The sequence below is a fragment of the Heloderma suspectum genome, chromosome 6, assembly GCF_057233095.1.
Source record: "Heloderma suspectum isolate Gila_16-S chromosome 6, 16-S_ref, whole genome shotgun sequence".
NCBI classification, from domain to species: domain Eukaryota; kingdom Metazoa; phylum Chordata; class Lepidosauria; order Squamata; family Helodermatidae; genus Heloderma; species Heloderma suspectum.
In genome coordinates, this window is record NC_139463.1 from 101557122 (window position 1) to 101582041 (window position 24920).

The 24920-nt window shown below is 48.4% G+C and overlaps 2 protein-coding genes across 2 annotated transcripts in view; one reads left to right on the plus strand and one right to left on the minus strand.

Moving 5' to 3' along the window:
- The window catches only part of MAMSTR (MEF2 activating motif and SAP domain containing transcriptional regulator), a 29960-nt gene extending 25187 nt beyond the window's left edge, over positions 1-4773 (plus strand). The window contains exons 13-14 of the mRNA XM_084805663.1: positions 1104-1158; positions 1529-4773. Of these exons, the coding sequence (XP_084661789.1) occupies positions 1104-1158; positions 1529-1974 (501 nt within the window). The 3' untranslated portion in view covers positions 1975-4773. The remainder of the gene's footprint in view (positions 1-1103; positions 1159-1528) is intronic.
- An 867-nt stretch (positions 4774-5640) lies between these two features.
- On the minus strand, positions 5641-24530 carry IZUMO1 (izumo sperm-oocyte fusion 1). Its single transcript, XM_084805665.1, has 9 exons — positions 24149-24530; positions 18700-18774; positions 17151-17234; positions 13662-13682; positions 11832-11912; positions 11478-11578; positions 9805-9955; positions 8322-8490; positions 5641-5931 (listed from the first exon to the last, which is right to left on the minus strand). The coding sequence occupies exons 2-9, from the start codon at positions 18716-18718 to the stop codon at positions 5832-5834; spliced, it is 726 nt and encodes a 241-aa protein (XP_084661791.1). The 5' UTR covers positions 18719-18774; positions 24149-24530; the 3' UTR covers positions 5641-5831.
- Positions 24531-24920: the final 390 nt, after the last annotated feature.

The following is a 24920-nucleotide window of genomic DNA, read 5'->3' on the forward strand; positions in this document are numbered from 1 at the left end:
TGTCTCTTGTTCCCACTGAGCGAGGAGCAAAATCCTGGTGGTCTCCAGTTTCAAAGAAGGATCAGGTTGCAGGCAATGGGGGAAGACCTTCCTCTGCCTCGAGGCTGGAGAGCTGCCATCAGTCAGAGCAGACAGTACTGGCCTAGATGGACCAAGGACCTGACACAGGATAAGACCGCTTTGTATGTTCACATGACATCCCACCCCCTCGATATCAGTTCCCTCGACATGTTCCTCTTTGTAGGTGATCTTCTTTTGTACTGACAGCCTGTACAAAGAGGTAGCCAAGGTACATGTCCTCCCCTCGTTCCCCACAGGAGTACCAGGTGTTGTTTGCATATATTTTAGGACTTGTCGGGGAAGTGTCATCTCAATCATCTGCTCAGCACACCCCTCTAGCACTTGTGGCCCTCCCAATGTTTTGGCCTTCAAGTCCCATAAGCCTAGCCAGCATAGCCAATGGTGAGGGATGATGGGAGTTGTAGGCCAACACATCTGGAAGGCCACACGTTGCCCACCCCTGCTTTAGCAGGGTTAGGGGGGGGTTACATGATAAGACAGAAATTTAACTGGTCAGGCCTCCCCATCACACCTCGATGGTGGAGAAAACTGCACCTGTTGAGTGCAGTTGCACAAATGTTGAAGGTACAGGAGAGCTGCCAGAAAAACCAACCAAAGAAAACAGTGTCTAGTATTATCCAAATGTTACAGTTTCACAGTGGGTACCTTCTTAAAACAGCAGAAAAGCTGGAGCACACAGCAGCCTGGAATTCACGGCCTGTGTGACCTGGAAGCCTGCCTCAGTGCCTCCTAGTCTCAGATCTGTGGAGATCAGGCTATGATGACTCAGAGGTGAGAGAAATGCACTCTGCACAAGTGCAGGGGCACATTATCATCATCCTCATCAAGAACAACAACACATATTCCAGGGCTAAAGCCTTGCCTTGAAAACAAATTCTGAGGACAAGTGCCTGGGCCATATTACAACTTGCCTCTGCCTCAAACATAGCTGAAACTTAGCACAATAGAAAAAAGAGCCCTGCCCCAGAGCTGGGTGAGACAGCCCTTTACAACTGCTCTTCTCTTTCCTTCCCTTTGTGCAGCTGGTGCCAAGCCAATCTATTGAAGATATCTTAGAGGAACCGCTGATGTGTACAGGTGAGAAAATGGCTCCAGTGTTTGGGCTTGCTACCAGGGCATAGCCTTCAAACAGCTGGAGGAGAAGCTTAGGAGCAAACATACAAGCTACCAGGAACAAAGATGGGGTAACTGGGTCTCCAGCCTCAGAATCGTGTTTTCTGTCCTGGAAACACAGCCCCTAAACCCAGGTAAGTGGGACGTGGTTATTGGTTGCTCAGTAGCGAGAGGCATGCGGCCACATGCTCAGATTCCGGTGAGAAGTCTTGGCTTAGAAACAGGTTATGCAGATCAGCCTTTGCGAGCCTCAACTCAGAGGTCTGGGTTAGGAAAGCTCAGTAGTGTGCTGCTGTGCCCAAGCTTATCCTCTCTTCTCCTGATGTTCTTTTAGGCAACCTTCTTCAAGCACCTGCCTTGACTCCAGAAGTCCCCGATCGAGTTGCCCCATCCCCGCTGGCCCACCAAGAAGCATCACCACCCAAGAAGCCCCGGCCCAGCAGCGAACTTCCTTTGGTGACCTCTGCCATCTTTGATTTCCCCGGCCCCTACGATTTCCTCTTGACGGCCTCCTCCTCCTCAGCATCGTTGGACTCGCTGTCCTCTGTTTTCTCCCCTGACTCTCTGGAGATGCCCCCGTCTCCCCCAAATGCCTGGCGAGGGAGTGGGACCCGTGCCGGATTTGACCCCGTTGATTGGCTGGAGGCCTTGACCTCAGGCTCTGCATCAGGTCTCGGCTCCACCAGCCCTGTCGGCGGCAGCATCTTCTGCACTGACTTTTTTGATTCTCCTGATCTTGGTGTCAACCACATGATAGACCTAATGGTGGAGCAGTGGTAGATGGGGCACTAGTAGCCTGTCTGGGTCCCCAAGGCCTGAAGGAAAAGGGGGAGAATTCTCCTTTATGAACTGGAAGGTCATAGCAGCACTGGGTACCAGCTTGAATGGGCAAGAATGACGGTGTTTGAATTGTCAACATCTAGCTTCATTGCAGATGGTCTTGTTTCTGTCAGTGCCAAGTCCACTTGCTCCCTTGGAAGAATTAAGTCACCAATGTTTGGGTTGTGTCAAGGCCATACCTCATCATGAATGGCTAACCAAACCCATGAACTCGTGTTGTTTCCAATCAGGTGTCCATCTCGAGACCGATGAAGCCAATGATCCAGCTACACCAGATGGATCAGGGCATCGCTGACCTTAACAAGCCACCATAGATTAATCAAACGTGGGTTTTTCCATGACATCAACTTCTTGTGTCATCACGAAGCACTTACACTGAGGTTTGGAATGGCACCGGTTTTGGATGCTTCCATCTTGGCTGGAAGCAACTAGTGTACATCTGGATCTTTAACAACTTCGGAAGCCACCTTGGATTAAAATTTTGGCAGACGGGTCTTCCTCGTTCTACCTGCCATGACTACATCATGTCAACACAGAAGGATGAGAAATGCTGCAGTCCAAGAAAATGGCGTGTTCAAGAGACCAGGCTGGTTTGCTTGAACCATGAGGACAATGCCAGCTCTGCACACATCTGGACTGTCCCACTGGTTTAGATGCACTGTGGTTGAGGATGGGAAGCACAGATCTTACCTTGGTTGTGGCATACCATCTTGTTTTATTGAACCAAGCATAGGAAGGAAAGTGCCAACTTTGAAAACCATTTGGATTGTGCCATCTCAAGCCTCTGCGGCAATGGAGGAGAAGCTATAATTCCCAGGAGCCACCCTGAATGGACTGCACCAGAGCAGCGGCAACCTCATGTTTTTTTTTTTTTAAAGGGGTTGTGGGGAGAGAAGAACACCTTCTGTGTTGGGGACCGTGCCGTATTTTTATAGCTGGTCAAAAAAGAGATGTGATTGAAAGAGGAGGTGCCACCTTCAATGGATCATGCCATTCTAACTCTTAAATTCTTACTGTCATTTTATGTGGTGTTACAAAGTGGAGGGAATGTATGCATACATAGGGCTCAAAACCATTCTTTGGCCTGGGGAGGGGGTGTCTGGACACTTCCCTAAGGGAGCTGCATATGAAGGTGTCCAGGGAGGTAGTGGTGGTGGGTTCTGTCTCAGTAACCAAAGGTTGCTGTGAAATTTAGACCAATTGGGTTATGGAAGGATCGGCACAGCTGGGGTAACTGCTCATGCTATGTGAAAACTTAGGGCACATCTAACTTCAGATGAAACCTGGTTTAAAATGGGTCATTCCATCTCCACTGGAATTCCTGGGAATTGTAGTTCTGTGAGAGGGTCTAGGGCACCTTAATAGAGGATTCCCATCACCCTCACCAAACTACATTTCCCAGAATGACTTGCTGGGTGTGGGGTTAGGAGGCATGGCAGTTAACACTGATAAAAGTTTGAAACACAGGCATGCTTTTAGGGCAGCCTGGCTGGGTATGATTGGAGTTGTAGTCCAACACATCTGGAGAGCACCAGGTTGGGGGAGGCTGTCTTAGGGTGTGCTTGTGCCTAGGCTGTCTAACTAAGAGACAGTCTTGATCAGGAGTGGGGAACTTGTGGCCCTCCAGATGCTGGAATGGAATTCCCATCAGCCCAGTCACTATAGCCAGTGATAAGGAATGATGTACATAACAACAGGAGCCACTCTGCTGTAGAGAACACTCTCTCAGCCCATGGTTGTCTCACACATACCATCTTCTCTTGAGGACTAAGCTCAGGCAAACCAAGTTTAGATGGCCATCTGTGACATCATGAACTATCACCTTTGCCCACTGCTCCCCAGAATGGTTTTTCAGTTCAGGACAAAGAATTATGGTTTGTTTTTGTTTTTTTAAATTAAAATAACCATCTGCTATCTGATTGTACAACAGGGGCTTTAAGAAACAGAAAAATCAGACAGCCCACCAGAAACATGGAGGGTTGGGCCAAAGCTGGCACGAAAACTCTTTCCCCATGGGGGCAGTATGCATGTCTTCTGAAGAGGGAGGGTGGAGGAAAACCAAATCCACCTCGCAGGGGCAAAAGAGCATGTGGGCTCCTGTTTCTTTGTACAGCCATCCTTACCCTTAAGGTACTTTAGTCCAGCAGTTGCTTCAGCTGCAAAGTACTTTGCTTCCTCCACGCTGGTTTACACGCTATCGAATTGTCAGGGTGGACAGTACAAATGTGAAGTTGTTTGAGAGTGTGCTCTCCATATGCGTTGGACTACAAATCCCATTAACATGTAGTTACCAGTTATAGCTGGCTGGGAGTTAATGGGATTTGTAATCCAACTTGGCTGGAGAGCACCAAGTTGGAGAACACTGGGGTAAACACACCACTCACAGTGCATACCCCCTGCTGCCTGAGGGCCAGCAGCGCACACAAGATCTCCGCTTGTGACTTTCTCTCCATCTGGGGTGACTCCCTGATTTTGGTGAAGCAGGCACAAGGTTGAGGGGCTGTGGCCCCTAAAATACACAGAACTGCAGGACTGTGCTCCTTTCACACAGGTCCTCTGGCTCATTCAACGTCATTCTCCGCAAACAGGGAGCCGCCATGGAAAGACTCGACAAGGTGGGGTTCATGAGGAGGGCGATCGTGCACCCCTGGGCTTCCGACACACAGACCACAGAGTTGTCCCCATCACCACCTATCTCTTGCGCACTCTTCCAATAAACACCATTTCTCCCTGCCTCAGATATGGGTGGATATTTGTTTGTTTTTTCCCTGCCCGCCAGGGTGAAATTGACTTAGGCCGGTTTGAGGCATGTCAGGCAGGCCTTCATGGAGTAGAAATGCAGTCAGCCTGGAGAAATTTGCAGAGCCTGAGGAGTCAACCATGACACCCAGGAGGCCTAGTGTGGGTAGGAAAATGGATCCTCCCAGTGTTGTAATAGCACCCCTGGTGGTGAGTACTTGGGGCTGTAGACTGGAGAGGCAGTAGGGTCCCAATATGGCCCCACCCCTCAGGTAGACTATCTGTTCCTCTCAGTACGGCCTGACTCTAACTGCTTTCAGGTTAGGCCTGGGTAACAGGTTGTGTCCTGTTCATACGGCTCCCCCATTTTGCTCCAAGGGCCTGTTCGTCCTCTCTCGCCCTGCCCCACCCTGACTGCATGCATCCTTGGCTGCTTTTTGCAGGGGTGGGGTGGGGGAGCTTTGGAGAGGGACCCATTTTGAGCAGAGAAGCAGTGGATGGGGACCAGCTGTTTTACTTTCTCACCAGCTGCTTTTCTATGTGAAATCATCTCTCCAAACTCTGGCAAATCACACACACGCACGCACACGCTTTTCCTGCTGCAGTGTTCTGAGCATACTTGTGGGTAGATGCTTGGAATGGAGAAATGGCCAGTGGGGAAAGGGTTGAGCACTCATTCCACAGCTGCTGCTTCTCCACTCCAGCTGGATCCCTTCTCCTTGAAGCTGCTTGACTTCAGAAATAGTGACATTGCATGTATCTGTATGACTCTCAACGTACAGCCTGCCCCTCGGGTATCCTGTCTCCCCAACTTCTCCATCGCCACCTCTTTAATTCTCCCCAATAAATACATCAGGAGCCCTGACAGCAATCGATTCAGCCTTAATTCTCTCCTACAGAACCTGAGGAGTTATCTAGTAAAGTATATGTCTACTGTCTTTATCCATTCTTATAAAATAAATAAAAATAAGTGCGTTAGACTAGCAAGTACTATAGAAGAAGGTTTTGGGGCAGGCACAGGCACATGAGGAATCCAAACAGGGGAGAGGATGGAGACTTCACATTTCCACCAGCTCCGACGACTCGCTCTCGTCATCTTCCTCCTCATTGTCATCTTCCTCTTCCTCGTTATCGTTCTTATGACGATAGTAACATAAGCTATAAGAGGAAGCAGGTTATAAATCAGAGGAGGAAGCAAGCATTGTCAAGAACAGTAGGTCTCAGGCCTTTTGGCTTTAGAGAACACTTCCCGCATTGCCTTGTCTGCTAACATCTGCCATGGAGGCCCCAGTGTTTTGCAGAGAATCCTGGGAAGTGTTCTAGGGGGCGATGTGATTCACACAAGGCATGGGGCACACCTGCTGGACCTTACCACTGCTTTGCAAGCACAGAGCATATCCTCACATGTTAATTTTGGATGGGTTAGAAGGGACCGGAACTGGGGTGCACTCCAACCTAAAAGGCACCAGAAGGACAAGCAAAATTTGTCTTCTAAAAACTATTTTACAGATGTTTGGCCACTATTACTGATCTTTTCATATCTCACCAGGTGTGGTCCACTCACACCTTATTTACACAGGTATAAAGACTTCTTTTAGAGTGCTAATGACAAATTTCAGCACTTACCCAGTATAATCACCAAAGCCTGATGTATAAAAAACCCTTATAGCAGTCCGCTCCATGTGTCCATCTTTCAACCCTCTGCTCAACAGTGCAGACTTTACAAGTGATGGTCGTGCAATATCATTTTTGGTAGGCAAGTCAAAAGTCCATCTGCCTAGTTGCTACGGCAGGGAGGGGGAATGTGGAGCCCCCTGATGATGTTGGACTGCAGCTCCCATTGTCCCTCAGCACTGGCTGTGCTGGCTAAGGCTGATGGGAGCTGCAGTCCAGCAACATCTGGAGGCACATTCCCCATCCCTTGACTAGGGCCTGGCCCACATCTGTACCAGAATAAGGTGGTAAGATGAGGTTGTCTTACCTCAGACTGCAGGGGGGAATAGCACATTTTTGAGCATTCCATTATGTAAAAACAAAAGGCTCCAAGTGGAAAACTGGTGCAGCAGGGAGAGAGCTGGCTGAGAACGTTTCCCCCTGCTGTGCTGCTTTCCTACTAGCAGGGAGTACATGGGGAAGCATTCAGAGAAAGCATTTCTGTCATGCAGCCTGAAGTTGTACAGCCCAGAGAACCACCTCATTCTGCTGCACGTGTAAACCAAACCAATAACTTGTTTCACGTGACATGTTGTGGTTTATTTAAGCCATAACAAGCCACAGCACCCACGGGAGCCAACCTGACTATTCAGTTCCTGACCATGGGTTCTTGTGTCGTGTGAACTCGGCTGGTGGGGGTTATGGTGGCCAGGTTCGTACAGCATGCCAACCCTCCTATAACCCATCGCCTGTTTGAGTTTAACCCTCGCATAAGCCCAGCTGGCCTGGTTCACATGACACAACAACCCACAATCGGGTTGAATATTCAGGATGGTTCCTGCGGGCGTCGTGGCTCATGGTGGCTTAAATAAGCCACCACAAGCCGCAGCGTGTTGTGTGAACAGCCCCAATGACTCCAACCAATGAGAGAAAGGCCGAGAAGGGCCTAGGCAAGTCCACACATGCAGGAGAATGAGATGGTAGAATTCTGGACTGTACCATTTCAAACAGCAGCTGAGAGATACCATTTTGTAATGCCTCCTCATGTAAACTAACAAAAATTCCCAGCAATTAAATAAATAAAAACAACACATCGGGAGAGAGATTCTAACCCAGCCATCCCATGATGTGCTAGTTTTTATTTTTGCTTGCAGGGAGCTTTTTACATACTCGAATATATGATTGCCCCACCATCGGTCTGAAGTAGTATAGTTCAGGGCCATTAGGCAGAATCAGGGCAGCAGATGCTGAGAAGTGTGGGGAGACAGCGGTAGCAGAACCTCCAGCCACCACTCCTGAGCCCCCTGGCTCCTGGAAGACAGAGCTGTGTCTGCCACACAGCCTGTCCAACCCCCCTTAAGCTAGCCTGCTGCCTTCTGGCACTGTCCCATTGCCATAATTTAAGTATGATCCGTCTGCCTGTGAAGTTGGCTTCTTTATGTGGAATGGGGAGGGGGGGAACCACCTCTGGACTTTCCCCACCTCGTTGCATTGCATATGCAGACCAAGTCAGAGGCTTAGCAATGGGGGGGGGGGCAGCCGGCAGCTCCCCAAGGCACCAGAGTTAGTGTGGGCCTACAGGTGGTGGGCCTGCTGCCTTAGGGCAGCCTCCCCCAACCCGGCACTCTCTGGATGGGCTGGACTACAATGTCCATCATCCCCCACCATTGGTCATGCTGACTGGGGATGATGGAACGTCGATCCAACACCGAGGGCTCCAGGTTGGGAAGGCTGCCTTAGGGCCGTGTGTTATTTTCAAACTTAACATGACAATTGGGGGAGGAGGCTCTGGAAATGGAGGTTTGTGGGTCGGTGGGTGGGTCGGGACCTCTTTCCAGTCACCCTCAGGGAAGCGAAATGAGGGGCCACATGTGTGGGGAAATGCCGAGACTCACAATGTAACGACGATGATGAAAAGCAGCCCTCCTGTGCTCCCGATCACTATCCAAACTGTCCAGTCCTCTTCAGGAGGGGGTGCCCGGGAAGAGACACCTAAGGTGAGGGGGCCTTCCATCGTAGTCTGTGGCCGGGGAAACCACGTGGTCCTTCCAGCTGAGGGCAGCACTGATGGAGGAAGAGGAGAGGGGTGGGTAAGAGAAGTTTGGGTGGGAAATAGGATAACAATATTGATTTTAATTATTACTATTTAGGCTACTAACAGGCCACACAAGTGACTAACATGGACAATGTAGGATAACAAATTTGTTTCCGAGCTCCCTCTGCTGGCTCCTTGTCAGTACTACAGCTTCCCAGAATAAAAACACATCTGGTGGTCTCAAAAACAAATTTAGGGCAGCCTCTCCCAACCCCGCACCTTCTCAATGTGTTGGACTACAACCCCGATCATCCCCAGCCAGCATGGCCTCTGACTTTGGAGAGCCACTGCCAGTTAGTTGAGACCAGCCTTCCCCAGAGAGGTACCCTCAGATGTTGTTGGACTGTATAGCTCCCATCTGCCCCATCCAGCATAGCCAATAGCCAAGGATGATGGGAGTTGTAGGTCAAAACATCTGGAGGGATGCAGCTTGGGGAAAGGCTGGAGTAAACAGTACTGGGCTAAGTGGCGCAAGGGACGGACTCAGCAGGGGCTTTCAGAAGACACTCCTCCCCACACATTCAAGGAGGGGTCACGTGGCCATGCAGGGCAGCCCTGCTTCAGAGGCACCCAGCAGCCACACACATGCCCTGCCGTCCCGGGGATGAGAAGGTGCTGCACACGCATAGGGATGGATGTGGCTGAGCTCCTCCGCGCAACAGGTGCTCAGTGCCAGCCCCAAGGTTCAGAGGGCCCTTGGGCAAGATACCCGCAACAGGCCCCCTCCCTCCGTGAGCCTGCCTTCCCACCGCCATTGTCACCAGCTGCTCTTGCACCTCCTCCTCTTGCTCCTCGTTGCCACCACTTGCTAGCATGACAGGCAGAGAGCCAGGGAGCGTGGCCAGCGGCGTCTGCTGCTCACCACCACCACCGGTCTCTGGGCCAGAGCAAAAGGAGGTGAACAAGCAGGCTGCAATGGTGAAGAGGAGGAATAAATCCAGGGGGCTCTTGTCAGTGGGCCCTGCTGGATTGTGAGCCCTCGGCAGGTGCCCAACCTTGCCACTGGCCCTGAAGAAACACCTTGTTGGGGCAGGATTCCCCCTGGTATGGACAAGCTATATATGCGTACACCAGGATGCCTGTAAAGCTCCTTCCCACATGCATCAAATGTACTGCTAGCGAGGACGCATGGCTGCCAGGTGCTTTGGCAGCATGGGGCGTGGCGAGACCAGGCAGCCCCACAACCTTGAACGCGGGGGGGGGGGGGGGCTCAGTCATCCAAACTCCACCAAGGTGGAGCATCTTGAGGTGTTTCCCTTGAGGCCCACATTCGCTTCACTCACCTACTACCTGGAAGTTGAGCTGGCTGGCGGGATAGCCCTCCGGATCAAGCATTTCACACTGGTATCTGCCCGTGTCATTAACTCTGGCCTCCTTCTTGACCAGAAAGGGATCTGGACCATTGGCCATCAGTTGCTGTTTGCCATTCACCAACTGAGGAGGAGGAGGAGGAGGGGGAGAAGGACAAGCCCGGATTTGACTGGAGGCTCCTGGGGAGAACCAGTTCTGTGTGCATCATGGTGAGCGTAGTGCAGGCGTGGGGAAAATGTTTCAGCCTAAGGCGACGTTAGGGGCCACATGCTAGCGGGGCGGAGGAGAAGCCAAAGTGGTCAGGGTCACCTCTCTGGGGTGGTTCACACAACGTGCTAACCCACACTCAGTGGTTGAATGTGGGTTACTTTGAACTGTGGGTTGTTTGTTGAACCGTGGGTTGACGTGTCATCTGAACACAGCCAGGGTGGCTTGTTAACCATGCAGTGTGGCTTATTTTCTCGAACTAACCACCTTGAGAAGCCATGGTTTGTTGTTGGGTTGTTCAGGGTGATTAGCAAGCCACACTGCATAGTTAACAGGCCACCTGGGTGCATTCAGACAACATGCTAACCCACCCTGCAGAAAATGTGCTGAGTTCATACAACACACTAACCCACAGTTCAACAAACAACCCACGGTTCAAAACAAGCCACACTCAACCACTGAGTGTGCGTTAGCATGTCGTATGAACAGCCCCTCTCTTGCTCCCCCTCTCCCTCACACACAGTATTGTCACTTTTCATACACTTTTCATACACTCGCATAGACTTTTGGCGACTGCTGCTGCTTCAGTGGCAAGGAGAGAGCTGCCCCTGCAGGAACTACTGCTTCAAGGTGCGCCTGCTGCATTACTGCAGTGATGCCTGACTGAGCTGGTTTCCATCTCCCCTCGCCCTTCTCCAGGGGTGGGGGCAGCACTTCAGGGTGGAAGGAACGGCCTTGGTGGACAGGATGGGAAGACCTGCCAGGCCAGGCCTAGGACCCAAGAAGACCTGGATTCAAATCCGCATATGAAGCTCACTGGGTGATCTTGGGCCAAACTCCGGGCTTTTCTAAAAGAGGCTTTTAACCCACATCTTTACCGAGGGTTCTGCTTCCAGATTATTTGCCGGATTAAGATCAGCTCCTTTACATGCGTTTTTTTTCCGGGATTCCCCCCCCCCTTTCTCCCTTTCTATATGTTCCATTACACAAGCACTCAGTGTCACTGTGGTATAGCAGAATTGTGCAATGACACTAGGTTTCTATAATGCCATTCATGAAAAATACTAGACTTTCCTTGTTAGAAACGCCTCCCACCCAGGATAATGATTGCAAAGTACAGGAGAGGCCCTGGAGGATGATGCCATCATGTAAAGGACCCGCAAACTACCATGAGTGCAGAATCATGAGTGCACAATAAAAGCCTCATGTAAAAAGGCTCTCTCTCTCTCTCTCAGCCTGAGGGCAGAAATGGGGGACAGACAATGTATTCCACTCTGAGCTCTGCAGAGGAAGGATGGGATAAAAATGTAATGAATCACTAAGCTCGCTCTTGCCAGAATGCTACAAATCCACAATGTTCAGAGGTGATGGCAGGAGCTCTGGGGGAGGCAAATGGGCTGGTATCAGAGAAGGCTGCTCATTAGGGGGCGCTGCCTACCCGGTAGAAGTTGTATCTCTTCACACCGTGGCTTAACTTGTGCCACATCAGAGCACAGTCCAGAATCAGATCTTCGTCCATCTCCACTCGTATCCTCCTTTCTGCAAAATTCACCAAAATCTATTCCACTGCCTGGCCTCATTGGCGGCTACCTTACATCAGATCTGCAGCCCCGCCCGGCCTGGCACCAGGCCTCACTTCCTGGCCACCCTGGCTGAGAGAATCATGGCTCCTCCATGCAGCCTGGGGCCTGGGGCCTGATCCCGCAGGTCTCGATCCCACCAGGCCTCGTTTCTTATCGCCCCAGCTCATATCCGTGCCCCCGTCTCCGGCCTGGTCTCCGGTCTCTCTCACCTCCACAGCGGATGTTCTTGTAGCATGAGTAATAATTTGTCTCGCATGAATAGCAGTTGATGAGCAAGTAAAGCATCCGGCCTGTGGAGCAGGAGTCTGATCAGAGGAGGACCAGGAAAGGGGTGGGTGAGGTTCAGTTTGGAGGAACAGAAGCTCTCTGGGTGCAGAGGGGAAGAAAGAGGCCTGGAGACGAGACGGCAGGCTGAGTGCGGCCTGCTGCACAGCAGTGAAAGGTGGCTGCCTCAGGAGGCAAATCCTAGGCAGCGGAGTGGGTGATATATTACAGCTAACCCAGGCGTGGGGAGCTTGTGGCCTCCAGACTCCAATGCCCATCATCCCTCCTCCTCATTAGTTATGCTGGCTAAGGCTGATGGGAATTGTAGGCCAAAACATCTGAACGGCTGCATGTTGCCCACCCCTACGCTAACATATCACGATTTCTCAGTAGAAGTGTAAGGTGTGCCCCCTGATCCAGATTGAGACCAATGTGGGGAAGGAGGGTTAAAGCCCCCTTCCCAACCCCCTGTGCTTACTCTAGAGTAAAACGGGGAGGCAGGGAGAGACGTAACTGCTTCTGTCTTTAAAGTCATGTCTGCTTTAGGTCACACAGAATGGATTGGTGAGGCGCAAGCCAACAGGAGATTGTCCTGTGCAAACCTCTTTGCATTTCAAAAAGTCTGGCACACCAAGATTGCCAACTGATTCTCTCCCCCCACCCCCGCAAATGCCCTGCCCTGCTCCTGTGCCTTTAAAAGCATGTTGGTGTGCCAAAACTGGTGCATGAAGCTTTTTATGCCATGAAGATTTAGACCAGCCTTCCTCAAGCTGGTGCCCTCCAGACGTATTGGACTGCAATTTCCATCACCCCAGCCATCTGGAGGGCACCAGCTTGGGGGAGGCTGATATAGCTATTGTCACCTCCTGGTTTTGGCACCACATCCTGCTGTTAAAAGGCAGAGCTACAAGGAGCCAGCTGAAAACCTACCATCCCTAATGGTGTGGGAGAACTCCTCCAAATTCTGGAGGAAGAAAAGCAGAACACTTCTTGCTAAATCACTTGACAGATAAGGAAGTCTCCAGCAAGCGATGGAGACAGGAGCTGTCTTTTCCCCACCCCACTTATAAAGGGGCATCATTCCTGCTTATTTCACAGGTGTGGGTAAGAAACAGAAGTCCTCCCCCCACCATCCAGTCTGTGGTGTGGTTTGGCAATAAATGGAGTCTGGACTTAATGGTCTTTTAGGGCCCCTCTTTAGATGGTCCTGTGTCCTTACTTCGCTTACTTCAAAATGTGGTAAACCAACCTTGCTGTGCTTGGGGGCCTCCCTGCTCATTCTACGGAGCGGGGACCCGGACCTCTGCCCCAGAGTCCCGACTGCACCATTGCCTCCAGCTTCCTGGCTCATCACAAGACTTCCTCCTGTACCAGGACCAGCCCAACATATTTTGTTGCTTGAGGCAAAGAACAAGATGAAGCCCTCTCCCGTCCCGTGGACAAAAGCCAGCTGGACTGTTTCTTCAACAATGACAATGGAACAGCATCCTCCGTTGCACCTGGAGGGAGCAGGTTAGCTTAGGGGGCACAGAGCACGTTGCTTGCCATTTAGCTCTCTCCTCCAGCACCTTGCTGCTGCCTCCCAGCATCTGCCAGCTGAGGTGACCACCTCACTCTGCCTAATGGTAGGGCCAGCCCTATCCTGTATTGCCATTGGCCAGGTGGGAGGACATTGATAAGTGGGCTGGATTTGGCCTGCAGGCCTGAGGTTCCACATGTTTGCCCTAAGTAGACCCTTCTCTCCCCACCCATCCTTTCCCCAAACTGACACTCACCACATTCATTGCTGCAATAAACTGCAAAAAGAGAGAAGAAAGAAAGAAGGAAGTTAGAAATTGGGGGGTTCCCCCTCCATTGCCAAGTACCCAGTTAGATTCGCCAATACCAAATTTTAAACTGGCCTCTGCAGCAATCCTTTTAACAGTGATCTGATGTGGCCACCACCCATTTAGCTTCAGATGATGGGGAGCAACCTGAGAACGGTCTCCAAGTATGATCTCTATATATGGGCAGGTTTGTGCGGTCCTTCATACAGATGCTATAGATCATAGATGAATTAGCTTAAATTAGACCAGGCTTCCCCAACCTGGTGTCCTGCAATGTGTTGGACTACACCTCCCATAAACACCAGCCAGCATGGCCAATGGCCATGCATGTTGGCTGGGATAATGGTAGCTACACACCAACACACTGGAGGGCATCAGTTTGGAGAAGGCTGGATAGATTGTAGGATTACCAGATTTTAGGCTTTGATCAGGTACTCATTCTGGGAATTCACTCTCAAGTATGGGTAGGTGAGTATTTTGTTTGGTTTGCCTTTTTGATAAGAACTTAGGAAAATTTGCATTTTTTTTCTACAAACAGGATGGAAGGAACCTGGGATTTAAAAAATTCAAATGTGTGGGAAAGAGAAACTGACACAGATTCGTCCATCCCAGCCGAGGGCTTTGAGTGCTTAGCTCTTCAAAGTCTGGCTCTGAATCCTTGTGCCTTCAGCCATGTTTGTGGTGCTGAATTAAGGTGGCCACCTCCTTTTTTCTGGCAGTCTCCTCATCTTTAACAGTTACATGGCAGGCAGGTACAACATGGTCCTCGCCATGCTAGGAATAGCTGTACCTGCTGAATTTTGACAGCGCAGATGGGTGAGAATTTCATTCGGTTTGTTGTTTGATAAGAACTTACCAAAATCCACAAATATCTTCATAAACAGGACAAAAAAAAACTGAGATGAAGAAGCAAATGAATGCAGAAGAAAGCGAAACTGGTAGATTCTTCTAACCCTATCGAGGCCTTGGGGCAGCAAATTAAAACTGAGGGCAGTCCAAGCACCCCTGTGCATTTGATAGCTCCTTCTAAGTGCATAGGTGTGCTAGGTTGGCTGATATGCGTATGCCTGCCTGTGGTAATAACTGCATATGGAACTTAAGAACATAAGAAGAGCCCTGCTGGATCAGACCAAGGGTCTATCTAGCCCAGCATTCTGTCCACACAGCAGCCAAACAGCTGCCCATGGGAAACCCACAAGCAGGACATGAATGCAACAGCACCCTCCTGCCCAGTTCCCCAGCAACTGGCGTACATAGGCATACGGCGTCTGATACTGGCGGTAGCATATAGCCATCAGGACTAGTAGCCATTGATAGACTTCTCCTCCATAGTTTAATTATCCGCTGTGTGAAGGAGTCCTTCCTTCTATCTGTCCTGAATCTCCCACCAATCAGCTTCATGGGATGACCCCGGGTTCTAGTGTTATGAGAGAGGGTGAAAAATGTCTTCCTATCCACTTCTTCCACACCATGCACAGTTGCGTACAACTCTATCATGTCTACCCACACTCGCCGTTTTTCCAAGCTAAGCAAGCCCAGCTGTTGTAATGTTCCCTCATAGGGGAGGTGCTCCCGCCTTTTGATCCTTTTAGTTGCCCTTTTCTGCACTTTTTCCAGCTCTACAATAAAGGTGTGGCCTTTTTAAAACCTACCATAAGAGGACCAACCATTATATAAATAAGCTGTGTAAAGGAGTAGTGGATTGCCCTGGCCATGTTTTTGCTAATTTGCTGGGCAGAGAAGCACGTGAAGATGGGAAAGTTGCTTTAAAAAGCAGGGCCCGCCCAAGACATTTTGCTCCAAGGACAAATTCCTCCCACTCCTCCATTCCATTTCCACATACAAAAGCAAACTGGACTGGCAGTTGAATGACAGTGTCTTTTACAGCAGGGGTGGGCAGAAAGTAGATCTCCAGATGTTTTGGACTTCAAGTCACAGCATTGCTGACCATTGGTCATGCTGGCAGGGGCTTCTGGGAGTTGAAGTCAAAAGCACCTGGAGACCTCTTCTGCCTACCCCTGTTCTACAGCAGCAGGCAAGCCATTATGGGCCACACAGCCCTATCCTCCAATACCTCCCTGCCGCCACCCAGCAACTGCTGCCTGAGACAGCTATCTCACTCTACCTCATGATAGGGCCAGCCCTGTTAAAAGGTATCTCACTGATCACTGATAAAAGGTTTTGAAATTTCTCCAAGAAACCCCCAAACCCAGTCCCCTCAAGCCATATTTCCCTTTATTCCCCCCTCCCATAATTCTCTAGTTTTATTCTCCCAGTATTTTAGCATTTTAGCTTCTTAGTCTTTTATATTTGGTGTTTTAAATCTATATTTTAAATATCTGCATTGCTGCTATGTTTTATTCTGGTTGTACTGTTATATTGTGGTTTTAAGCTTTTGTATTTTATATTGTTTTATGCTGTGCTTTGTGGTTTTAATTTTTTGTGAACCGCCCAGAGAGCTTCGGCTATTGGGTGGTATAGAAATAAATAAAATAGTTCTACCCCTTTACTGCTGGACCATGCACTCAGGTCCAACCTAGTTTTTTGACTTTCAAGAGTTGGCAACCCTGTGATGTCACCAGGCCACAACTCATGACATCATCAAGCCCCATCTCTTGAGTCTCACAGACATTAGGATGATGGAGACCCAGCAACCCAACAGACAGATAGGGGTCAGAGTAAGGGTCTGGTCCTGGTGACCCTGAGTGAAAACCACTCCTTAGCTTCAATGTTTAATCTGGGCTAGTGCTCATCACTGCTCAACCCCAGAAGCCAGGTCTCAGCCCCGGAATATGCACCGTAATAATAAAAAAGAATGCCTCTGAGCATTTAATGAACATAAGAATATAAGAAGAGCCCTACTGGAGCAGACCAAGGGTTCATGTAGTCCAGCATTCTGTTCACACAGTAGCCAACCAGTTGCTCACAGGAAACCCACAAGCAGGACACAAGTGCTATGGCACCCTCCTGCCCATGTTCCCCAGCAACTGGTGCACACAAGCATATTGGCCCTGATACTGGAGGTAGCACATGGCCATCAGCACTAGCAGCCATTGATAGACTTCTCCTCCAGGAATATGTCTGACCCCCTTTTAAAGCCATCCAAATTGGTGGCCATCACTACATCTGGTGCTAGTGAATTCCATAGTTGAACTAGGAGCTGTGTGAAGAAGTCCTTCCTTATATCTGCCCTAAATCTCCCACCAATCAGCTTCCTGGGATGACCCTGGGTTCTAGTATCATGAGAAAGGGAGAAAAATGTTTCCCTATCTGCATTCTCCACACCACACATAATTTTGTACACCTGAGCACCTCACCATAGCCAGCCCTCACAGATTTAATAGGATTAAGGAGGAGAGCTCCCAGAACAGAACCCTGAACCCTGGAGCCTTTTCTTGTTTTTCTTGTTTTTTGTTTTAGAAATTTAGCACAGCTTACCCTTCACAAATTTTGGCATTATCTCCTCAAAAGTACTTAAGAGGTTCTGAGTGCTCCACATTACTTCATTATAAAGTTGTCCATCTGCAAAGGAAAAGCAGGAGGTAAGGGGTGAGGAATGTGGATGATGAGGCATACGGTTGAAAGAGTCCTCTTTTGCTGGTACTGGGCCCTGGAGAGGGCCCTAAAATAGACCCAGGATGGACTAGGGATGCTTGACTTTGAGAATTCCAGTATGAACTGACCTGTTCTGCACTTCCCACCCAGACTAACATGCAGATCAGAACTTAGCTGTCCACTGGCTTTCTTTTACACTTCCCAAACATTCCCGGTTCCTGCACAGTTCTTGTCTCAAAAAACAAATCACGGTGCGTTTTAAAAAAATAAAAATGCTTGCTTTGAGAGAAAATTAAGTAAGGGTGCAATCCTATCTAGATAGGCAGCCGCCTCTGAACTCAGAGGCGACCACCTGTCCAAAGCAGGGCAGGAGAAGCACAGAGGGGATCATTCTCTCCGTGCTCCTCCAGCCCTGCTTTTTCGGCTAGACAGCCAATTGCGGCTGTCTAGCCGCAGGAGGACGGAGTGGGGAAGGACGCTGCTGTATGACACATTGGATGTGTCGTACAGGCAGCTACGGTCTCCCTGCCCCGGAACGCCCCCAGCCACGCCCCTTTCCGGCCCCTCCGTGCTCCTCTTGTGAGCATGGAGGACAGGGGCAGCGTGGAAGCGCAGGGAGGTCGGTTTTCCGGGAACTGACCTTGGAGCGCGGGCTCTGAGTTTGGTTCCCAGGAAACCGCATGTCCTATGGCCGTCTAGCCACTGTCCAGCAGCCATAGGATTGCTCCCTAAAACGTCTGTGTTTGGGAAGAAAATACATTCAGAAATATTATTTTAAAATTGCTAAATCCTCAATCAGGCTGCAAAGGTCTTTATTAAGAGCAACCCAAAATGTGCAGACTTGTGAGCAAGCTCTCAAGATCTCCAAATCAGGCTTGTTATGTTGCACAAAATAATGTGTGCAGGGAGTGGGGGAGTTGGCTTGCTACTGTAGGCATAAAGTCTGCATGTCAGTGTCTCAAGAAGATGGAGTGTCTTATGTATATTTTAAAATGCAAATTTTCATGTGCATTTTTTTTAACGTGTAGATTCATGCGGAAGTTATGAGTGAGGACATGAAAAAGTGAAACAGAACACAAATAGATTGATTTGTCCATTCTTAAGAGGAGTAAATAGGGGTGCACTATTTCAGAAGACCACCAGGTGGCACTGCCCAGTTGATTGCAAGACATAAGGCTTGGGATACATGATTATGACAGGTTTAAAATAGGCAGGCCAGATGGATGGATGGATGGATGGATGGATGGATGAACTGGGCAGCCAAGGCAAAGCCATGCCTTGAACACACATGTCTTGGAAGGCCATACACAGACTCACCCTTTGTTTAATACATTCCAGTCTATATAAATTCAGTATATTCTTAATGGGGAGGAATCAATCTTGTTTATTTCTTATGGGCCATTTGGCATCATTTATTTTCGCACGTTTCTACCTTCAAAGTTGCTTTCCATGATCCGGTTTACAGAGCGTTTGAAGTTGGTAGCGAGTTTTCCTAGGGTGATTTCATCTGAATGGAAAAGAGGAAAAATTATAGGAAGGAGAAAGAAGCTAGCTTCCTTCTTTCCTGCTCTGGCAGACAGGCATCTCTCTCTCTCTCTCTCTCTCTCTCTCGCTCTCTCTCTCATCTTTTTATCTGAAATATGTCTAGGCTGCCTTTGAGGACCGGAGCCCTCCTAAGGTGACTTACAGCAATAACATTTAAATAATAAAAACTGCTACAGTAATAAAAATAGCAAACATTCAAAAAACAACAAACTCCAGCATAAGCCAAAACTTACAACACAACAGCAGCTACAACCCTGAACAGTCTGATAAAACATAATCAGGGGAAGACAAGTAAGGGCACAATCCTATGCATGTTTGGACAGAAAAAAAGTCCTACAAGTCCCAGCATTCCCCATCCAGCAGCTGTCTGGGGAATGCTGGGAGTTGTAGGACTTCCTTCTGTATAAACATACATACGATTGCACCCTAACAGGTTTAGTCTGGCATAAGCTTTCACAGACACTGTCCACTTCATCAGATGCAGTGAAGTGTCCACAAAAGCTAACAGAATAAACCTGTTAGTCTTTAAGATGCCACAAGACGCTGTTGTTTTTGTTGCAACAGGCTAACATGGCTACCCTGCCGGAAACTGATTCGACAAAGCCTATTTCTGAGTAAACATACATAGGGCACTGCTGGAAAAGATTTATGTCCCTTGCTTCTTCTTTTTTAAGAATTAAAACAAATATACAATATAAGGCAGGAAAAAGAAAATGTAACCCATGACACCCCCTGCCCCTCCACACACACAGCAGCATGAAATATATAATAAAAGAAACGGTCATAATGCTCACCAGTCCGCAAACTGTCAGTTCCCCAAAGACCTTGGGCAGGGCTGGCCCAAGACATTTTGCTTGAGGCGAAGGACAAAATGGCACCCCCCTCCATGCCCTGTACAGAAGCTGACCAGACTGCTCATTGAATTCTGCTTCAATCCCGGTGGCAGGACAGAGTCTGCCACTGTACCTGACGGCACTGGCCTAGTTTAGGGGGTGCAAGACAGGCTGGGTCGCATACACAGCTCTGTCCTCCAACATCACTGCTGCTCACAAGCCACCATCAGCTACCTGAGGTAGCCGACTCACTCTACCTAATGGTAGGGTTCGCCCTGGCTTTGGCCAAGAGCCCTGTTTTCACTAAACCATATAAAACCCCGAAATTGTTAGAATTGTTTTAGATATATGTGTGCGTCTGTGTGTGCTGTCTGTTTATATGTTTGCATGTAACTGGTTTTTGGAATGTATTTTTAAGGTTTTAATCTTTGTAAACCACCCAAACAGATTTGGTTCTTGGGCAGTATACAAACGTAATAAATGAAATGAAATAAAAAAAGAAGCCAGGCGGGTCTGCCTTGGGACATTATTCCATTACAATGGTGTCACAACTAATTCTAGGGTGGCTACTTTACAGAGGACAGTTCTCTATTTGAAGGTGTCCTCTATCTGAAGCACCATCCAGTCTAAGTCAGGCTTGAAGATAAAGAACTGTAAGAAACTATACGAAAGGAAAGGAGGGACTTTGAAGTTGCCCATGAACAGTAAGCACCTGGGCAGCACACTAAGCAGGCACATAAGTTGCCGGGTCGCAGGCTTCCCCGCTATGGTGAGATGTATTTCTATTTAAATTATAGTATATATTTCTAAATGTACATCTACACATATAAATTAACACATAACACATTTTTGTGCAACCATGTGTCCTCTTTTGTCCTCTTTTTTGGGGCCACCCTATCTCTCTTACCCACCCATCAAACTTTAGTCAATGGACAGGTTCAGGACTGCAGGGCTGGCCCTACCATTAGGCAGAGCGAAGCAGTTGCCTCAGGCGGCAGATGCTGGGAGATGGCAGCAAGGTGTTGGATGAGAGAGCTGTGGGTCATGTGGCCTGCCCTGTGCCCCCTAAGCTAGCCGGCTGCCTTCAGGTGGGGTGAAGGATGCTCTCCCATTGCCGGTGCTGAAGAAAGATTCAACCACCAGTCCAGTCAGCATTTGTACATGGAATGGAAGGGGTGCCATCTTGTCTTTTGCCTCAGGAAGCAAAATACCTTGGGCCGGCCCTGCAGGCCTATCAACTCATCCTCATAAATTAAGACTCTTCTTAATCTTCCTCACATGCTATATTTTTTTTAACTTCGATGTTTAAATTATCTTAAATTATCTTATCTTAAAGATGCTTAAATTAACTGATCTGATTCAGATCCTTTTCTCTAGTGGTCAATCTGTGGGGTTGTATGTAGTGGGTGATATGAGGGGGACGTTTTTGAGGCTTTCCTAGGCAAGAAATTAACAGTGGTAGTCTGGATGCTGAAGCCAATGCTTGGCTGGGTGCCCATGCCAAACCTCCTCCTGAGCTCTCTGCTTTATTTAGTGCAGGGCCAAAAATATCAGCATATTTTAATTTAAACCTCTTCCTGCAAGTAACTACGCCTTAGGAGAGGCATTTCAACTTTTTAGAATGGGGAAAAAACTGTACAAAAGCTGAGAAACCACCAAACGATTGGTGGTTAGAGGAATGGGGTGAGGACAGCGATGGGAGGCATTGCCATTTGGGGAACCCCAGAAGACCTGATTGAGATCCCAGGCCTGAGGTTCCACACCCCTGATTTAGTGGCATCTAAGATACATAGACTATTAGATTTTTATTTTTAAACTGGGCCTCTAAAAGCTTATCTACACAAGGCTGTTAATTGGCTGTTAATCCACTGTATCTGCTTTTCATTGCAGAATTGAGGTCAGACCACTACATGAAGAGCATTTCCCTTCCTGCTCCTCTGCTACATAACCACTAGATGGCGCTGTGGTATACCGGAATGGCAGAACTACACAAGAGGAAATGGTGCTTTCCTTTCGCTTTCACAATTAAATGCCACATTTCCCTGCTCTGAAAAAACTCGCCAAAAGTGAGTGGCTGGGTGACCAGCCAGATGGGCGATTAATAAATTTAATAATAATTTAAAAAGTGCTGTTTAAAAACAGAAGCGAAACTGGAGGATCATGACATCATCTAAGGAACCCCTAAAAAACAACCATGAGGAGGGAATGTCAAGTGCACAAAAAATAGAAAAGCCCTAAAATGTTAATCTTAAGAGCATTGTAATCATTACATTTTAGTAATATGATCCCCCCATCCCAACTTGTGTTACACAATTAAAACTCCAGTGCTTAAAAACACGTGCAGATCCTATCAGTGGGTGTGGAGGTCAGGGTTTGGTCCTAATGCCCCAAGAATTTTTCTCAGGGAGGGAGGCCAGAATGGGTACAGCCATACCAATGGTACCCATGAATTTTTTCGGATCTCGGGGCCGAAGCGACAGCTCCTCTATGGCATGGTCCAGGAGCCTCCGCAATTTTGTTCTAAGTTCAGGGTCCCTGTGGAGTTTTGTCTCCAAGTAGCGATCTTTGAATTCCCTCAGCACCGCCATGGCATCCTGGCTGCACTTGAGGCAGCTGTGAGATCCTGTGATGGCCAGAGATATTAGCCAGAACACTAGCCAGGACATCGCACCTTGCTGTAGCTGCTGTCGGACAGCCTGGAGGTGCCAGCATAGCTATGACATCACAAAGCCTGCATGCTCACAACCAAGTGGAAGCACAAGGTGTGTCTTCCGCTTCACAGACATGGCTATGATGCGTCAAGAAGGCGATAGGTATTTCAGGGAGCGGTTAGCTATCCCTTTGCAGTGGCCAAGCAGAGGTAATTTGGGGCTTCCAGCAGAATCCCTCAAATGGAGGTAATTTGGCTTTTGTCCCGATTGGTATTCCTTCAGTGCAATCCTTACAGTTTTCTTATCTTTCTGTGCCTTGTTCTTTCATTTCTCAACATATGCTGAAAGGTTTGTAGCCCAGTGGTAGAGCACCTGCTTTGTGTGCAAGAGGCCCCAAGTTCAATCGCTGGCACCTCCAGGTAGGGCTAGGAAATAATCCTGTCTGAAACCCTGGAGAGCTACTGCCAGTCAGTGAAGGGTAGACTGGTAGTCCTATGACCCAGGGCCAGGCCTACCATGAGTCAGCATGAGGTAGTCAGCTCAGACAGCAAATTGTGGTGCTATGAAAGGGTGGCGAATCACTCGTTATTTACCTTGTTGGTATTGTATTTCTACTGCCATATGGGGGGAGAGGTGCTTATGGCATGTTCTGCCACATGTACCAAAATAATTCAGCTAACATTGGGTACTATGCACCTTGACTTGTTTAGGTGGGGAGCACCATTTGCTGCTCTGCCTCAGGTGGCAAAATGTCTTGGGCCGGCCTTGCTATGACCTCTGCTTTCTTTGCATGGGAAGGGGAGTTCAACTGTTAAAATTGCAGCCAGGTCCACTTACACGTGCGTATGTGGGTGAGTTTGTGTGTGGGTGCATGATAAATATTTTTGCAACAAGGAGGTGCATATCTCTGAGATTAGGAAATATCAGGAGGTGCAAAATCAGTTTTAAAAGGCAGTAATGTTAAATGAGCCACAATGTGAACAATGATGAATAGACAGATATGCACAATTGCCTTTCTTTTTTTTAATCTAAAAGTTGTTTTAAAATTTGATAGACATGGAGGAGTGGAACAAGCCTGGTAGGAGTTATAAGAGATAAACGGTGGCAAATTTGGTAACTGTTCTGTGAGAGATCAATTTTTGTATTAAATTAACAATAATCCCCCCGCCCCCGAAGTAGCATGCAAACCGGCATTGGATACAGCATTAGGTGTGGGCTTTGCAAACCTTTAGCATCATATATTAGCATTATCTGTATGAAACTTGGACATTGCAGACCTAAATTTAGCGAAAAGCTGTGATTTTTCTTCAGTCCCTCTCTATTCCCATGTGTCCAAACTGATGCAATCCCAACACAGTCCTATTTTAAAACTGAACTGGGGTTCCACTCTTAAATTCCATTTGTTTTAAAATATTTGTATACCACAGACCAGCAAAGTAGCTCACAGGTAAAAGCAAAATAATAACCTCCAAAATGAAAACCAACAACCCAACAACAGTGAAATCAACTCAGAAAATTAAAAACAATCAAACAAACAATAAAAGAGCAGTAAAACCAAAAGGAGTACAATTAAACAAAATAACCAGCGATACATTAAAGCAGAGGTAAGCAACCTTTTGGAACCGTGGACACATTTGGCCATTTGAGAAAGTGTCCTGGGCACCACCACAAAATGGCTGCCATGGGAGGCGTGGCAAAGTACAAGTAACCTGCCTGAAACACTGAATACAGAATAAACAATTCCTCTGAGCCCATAGTTTTCAGCAACAACAGAAACCTATTTCACAGCAATCCCTGCTGCCTGTAAGAAAATGTATGGATTAAAAGAAGTGAGGGTACCTTGGTTGCTTACCTCTGGCTTAAAGGGATAGCAGTAGCTGGCTAACAGATCTTTCAGGCAATCTGAAAATATGTTTATAGTCTTCTCAAAAGAGAACAGGTAGGAGGCTGTGCATAGCTCTCTCAAAGAGAGTTTCTGGGCTGCTACAGGCAAGGCCCTGCTCCTAGCGGAGGCCAGTGTAGCCTCCACATAAGATAGGACTCAGAGCAGGGCCTCATCATAACATCCCAAATTGGATGCAGGGTTTATACAAGCGTAGAAACTCCCTGATATGCTCAGGGGCCGCATATATGGCTTGAACTGGGCCTGGGAAGGAATTGACAGTTAGTGTAGAAGCTTCAGAATAGTAAAGCATAAGAATCTCAGTCTAAGACTCTTAATAGGCAGGCCAGTGCATTCTGAACTAGCCGAAGCAGGGCTTCAAACACAGAGACGGCAGGTCTAGACTCAGCGGCTCTGCTTCCAGAGGGGATCATGGCCCATGGTGGATTTCCAATTGATTGTTGTGCTCTGTCTCTTTAAGAGGGAAGCTGGAAGCCCCTGTACCAGGAGGACTTGTGAGTGTTCTGGGAGGATTAGTTTCACTTTTGCAGCAGACGCCTGCGTGGGTGGTGGGGCCTGGAAGGTCTCCTCAGGGGCCAGAGCAATCCTAGGCGGATCTGTAACCTGGGGCAATTCTCAGTTAAGTTGCATGTGCTCCCCCCCCCCCCTTCCAATGCAAGGGTTTTTTTTTTCCGCCCTGGGTTCTCCCAGTGAATTGCAATCATAAATAGGTAACTTCTTG

Coding starts and splice junctions, on each gene's coding strand:
- IZUMO1 (XM_084805665.1), bottom strand. Junction 13,683..17,150: donor AATGCCAAAATTTGTGAAGG/GTAAGCTGTGCT, acceptor CTCTTTTTGCAG/TTTATTGCAGCAATGAATGT. Junction 11,913..13,661: donor TTATTGCAGCAATGAATGTG/GTGAGTGTCAGT, acceptor CCTGCTCCACAG/GCCGGATGCTTTACTTGCTC.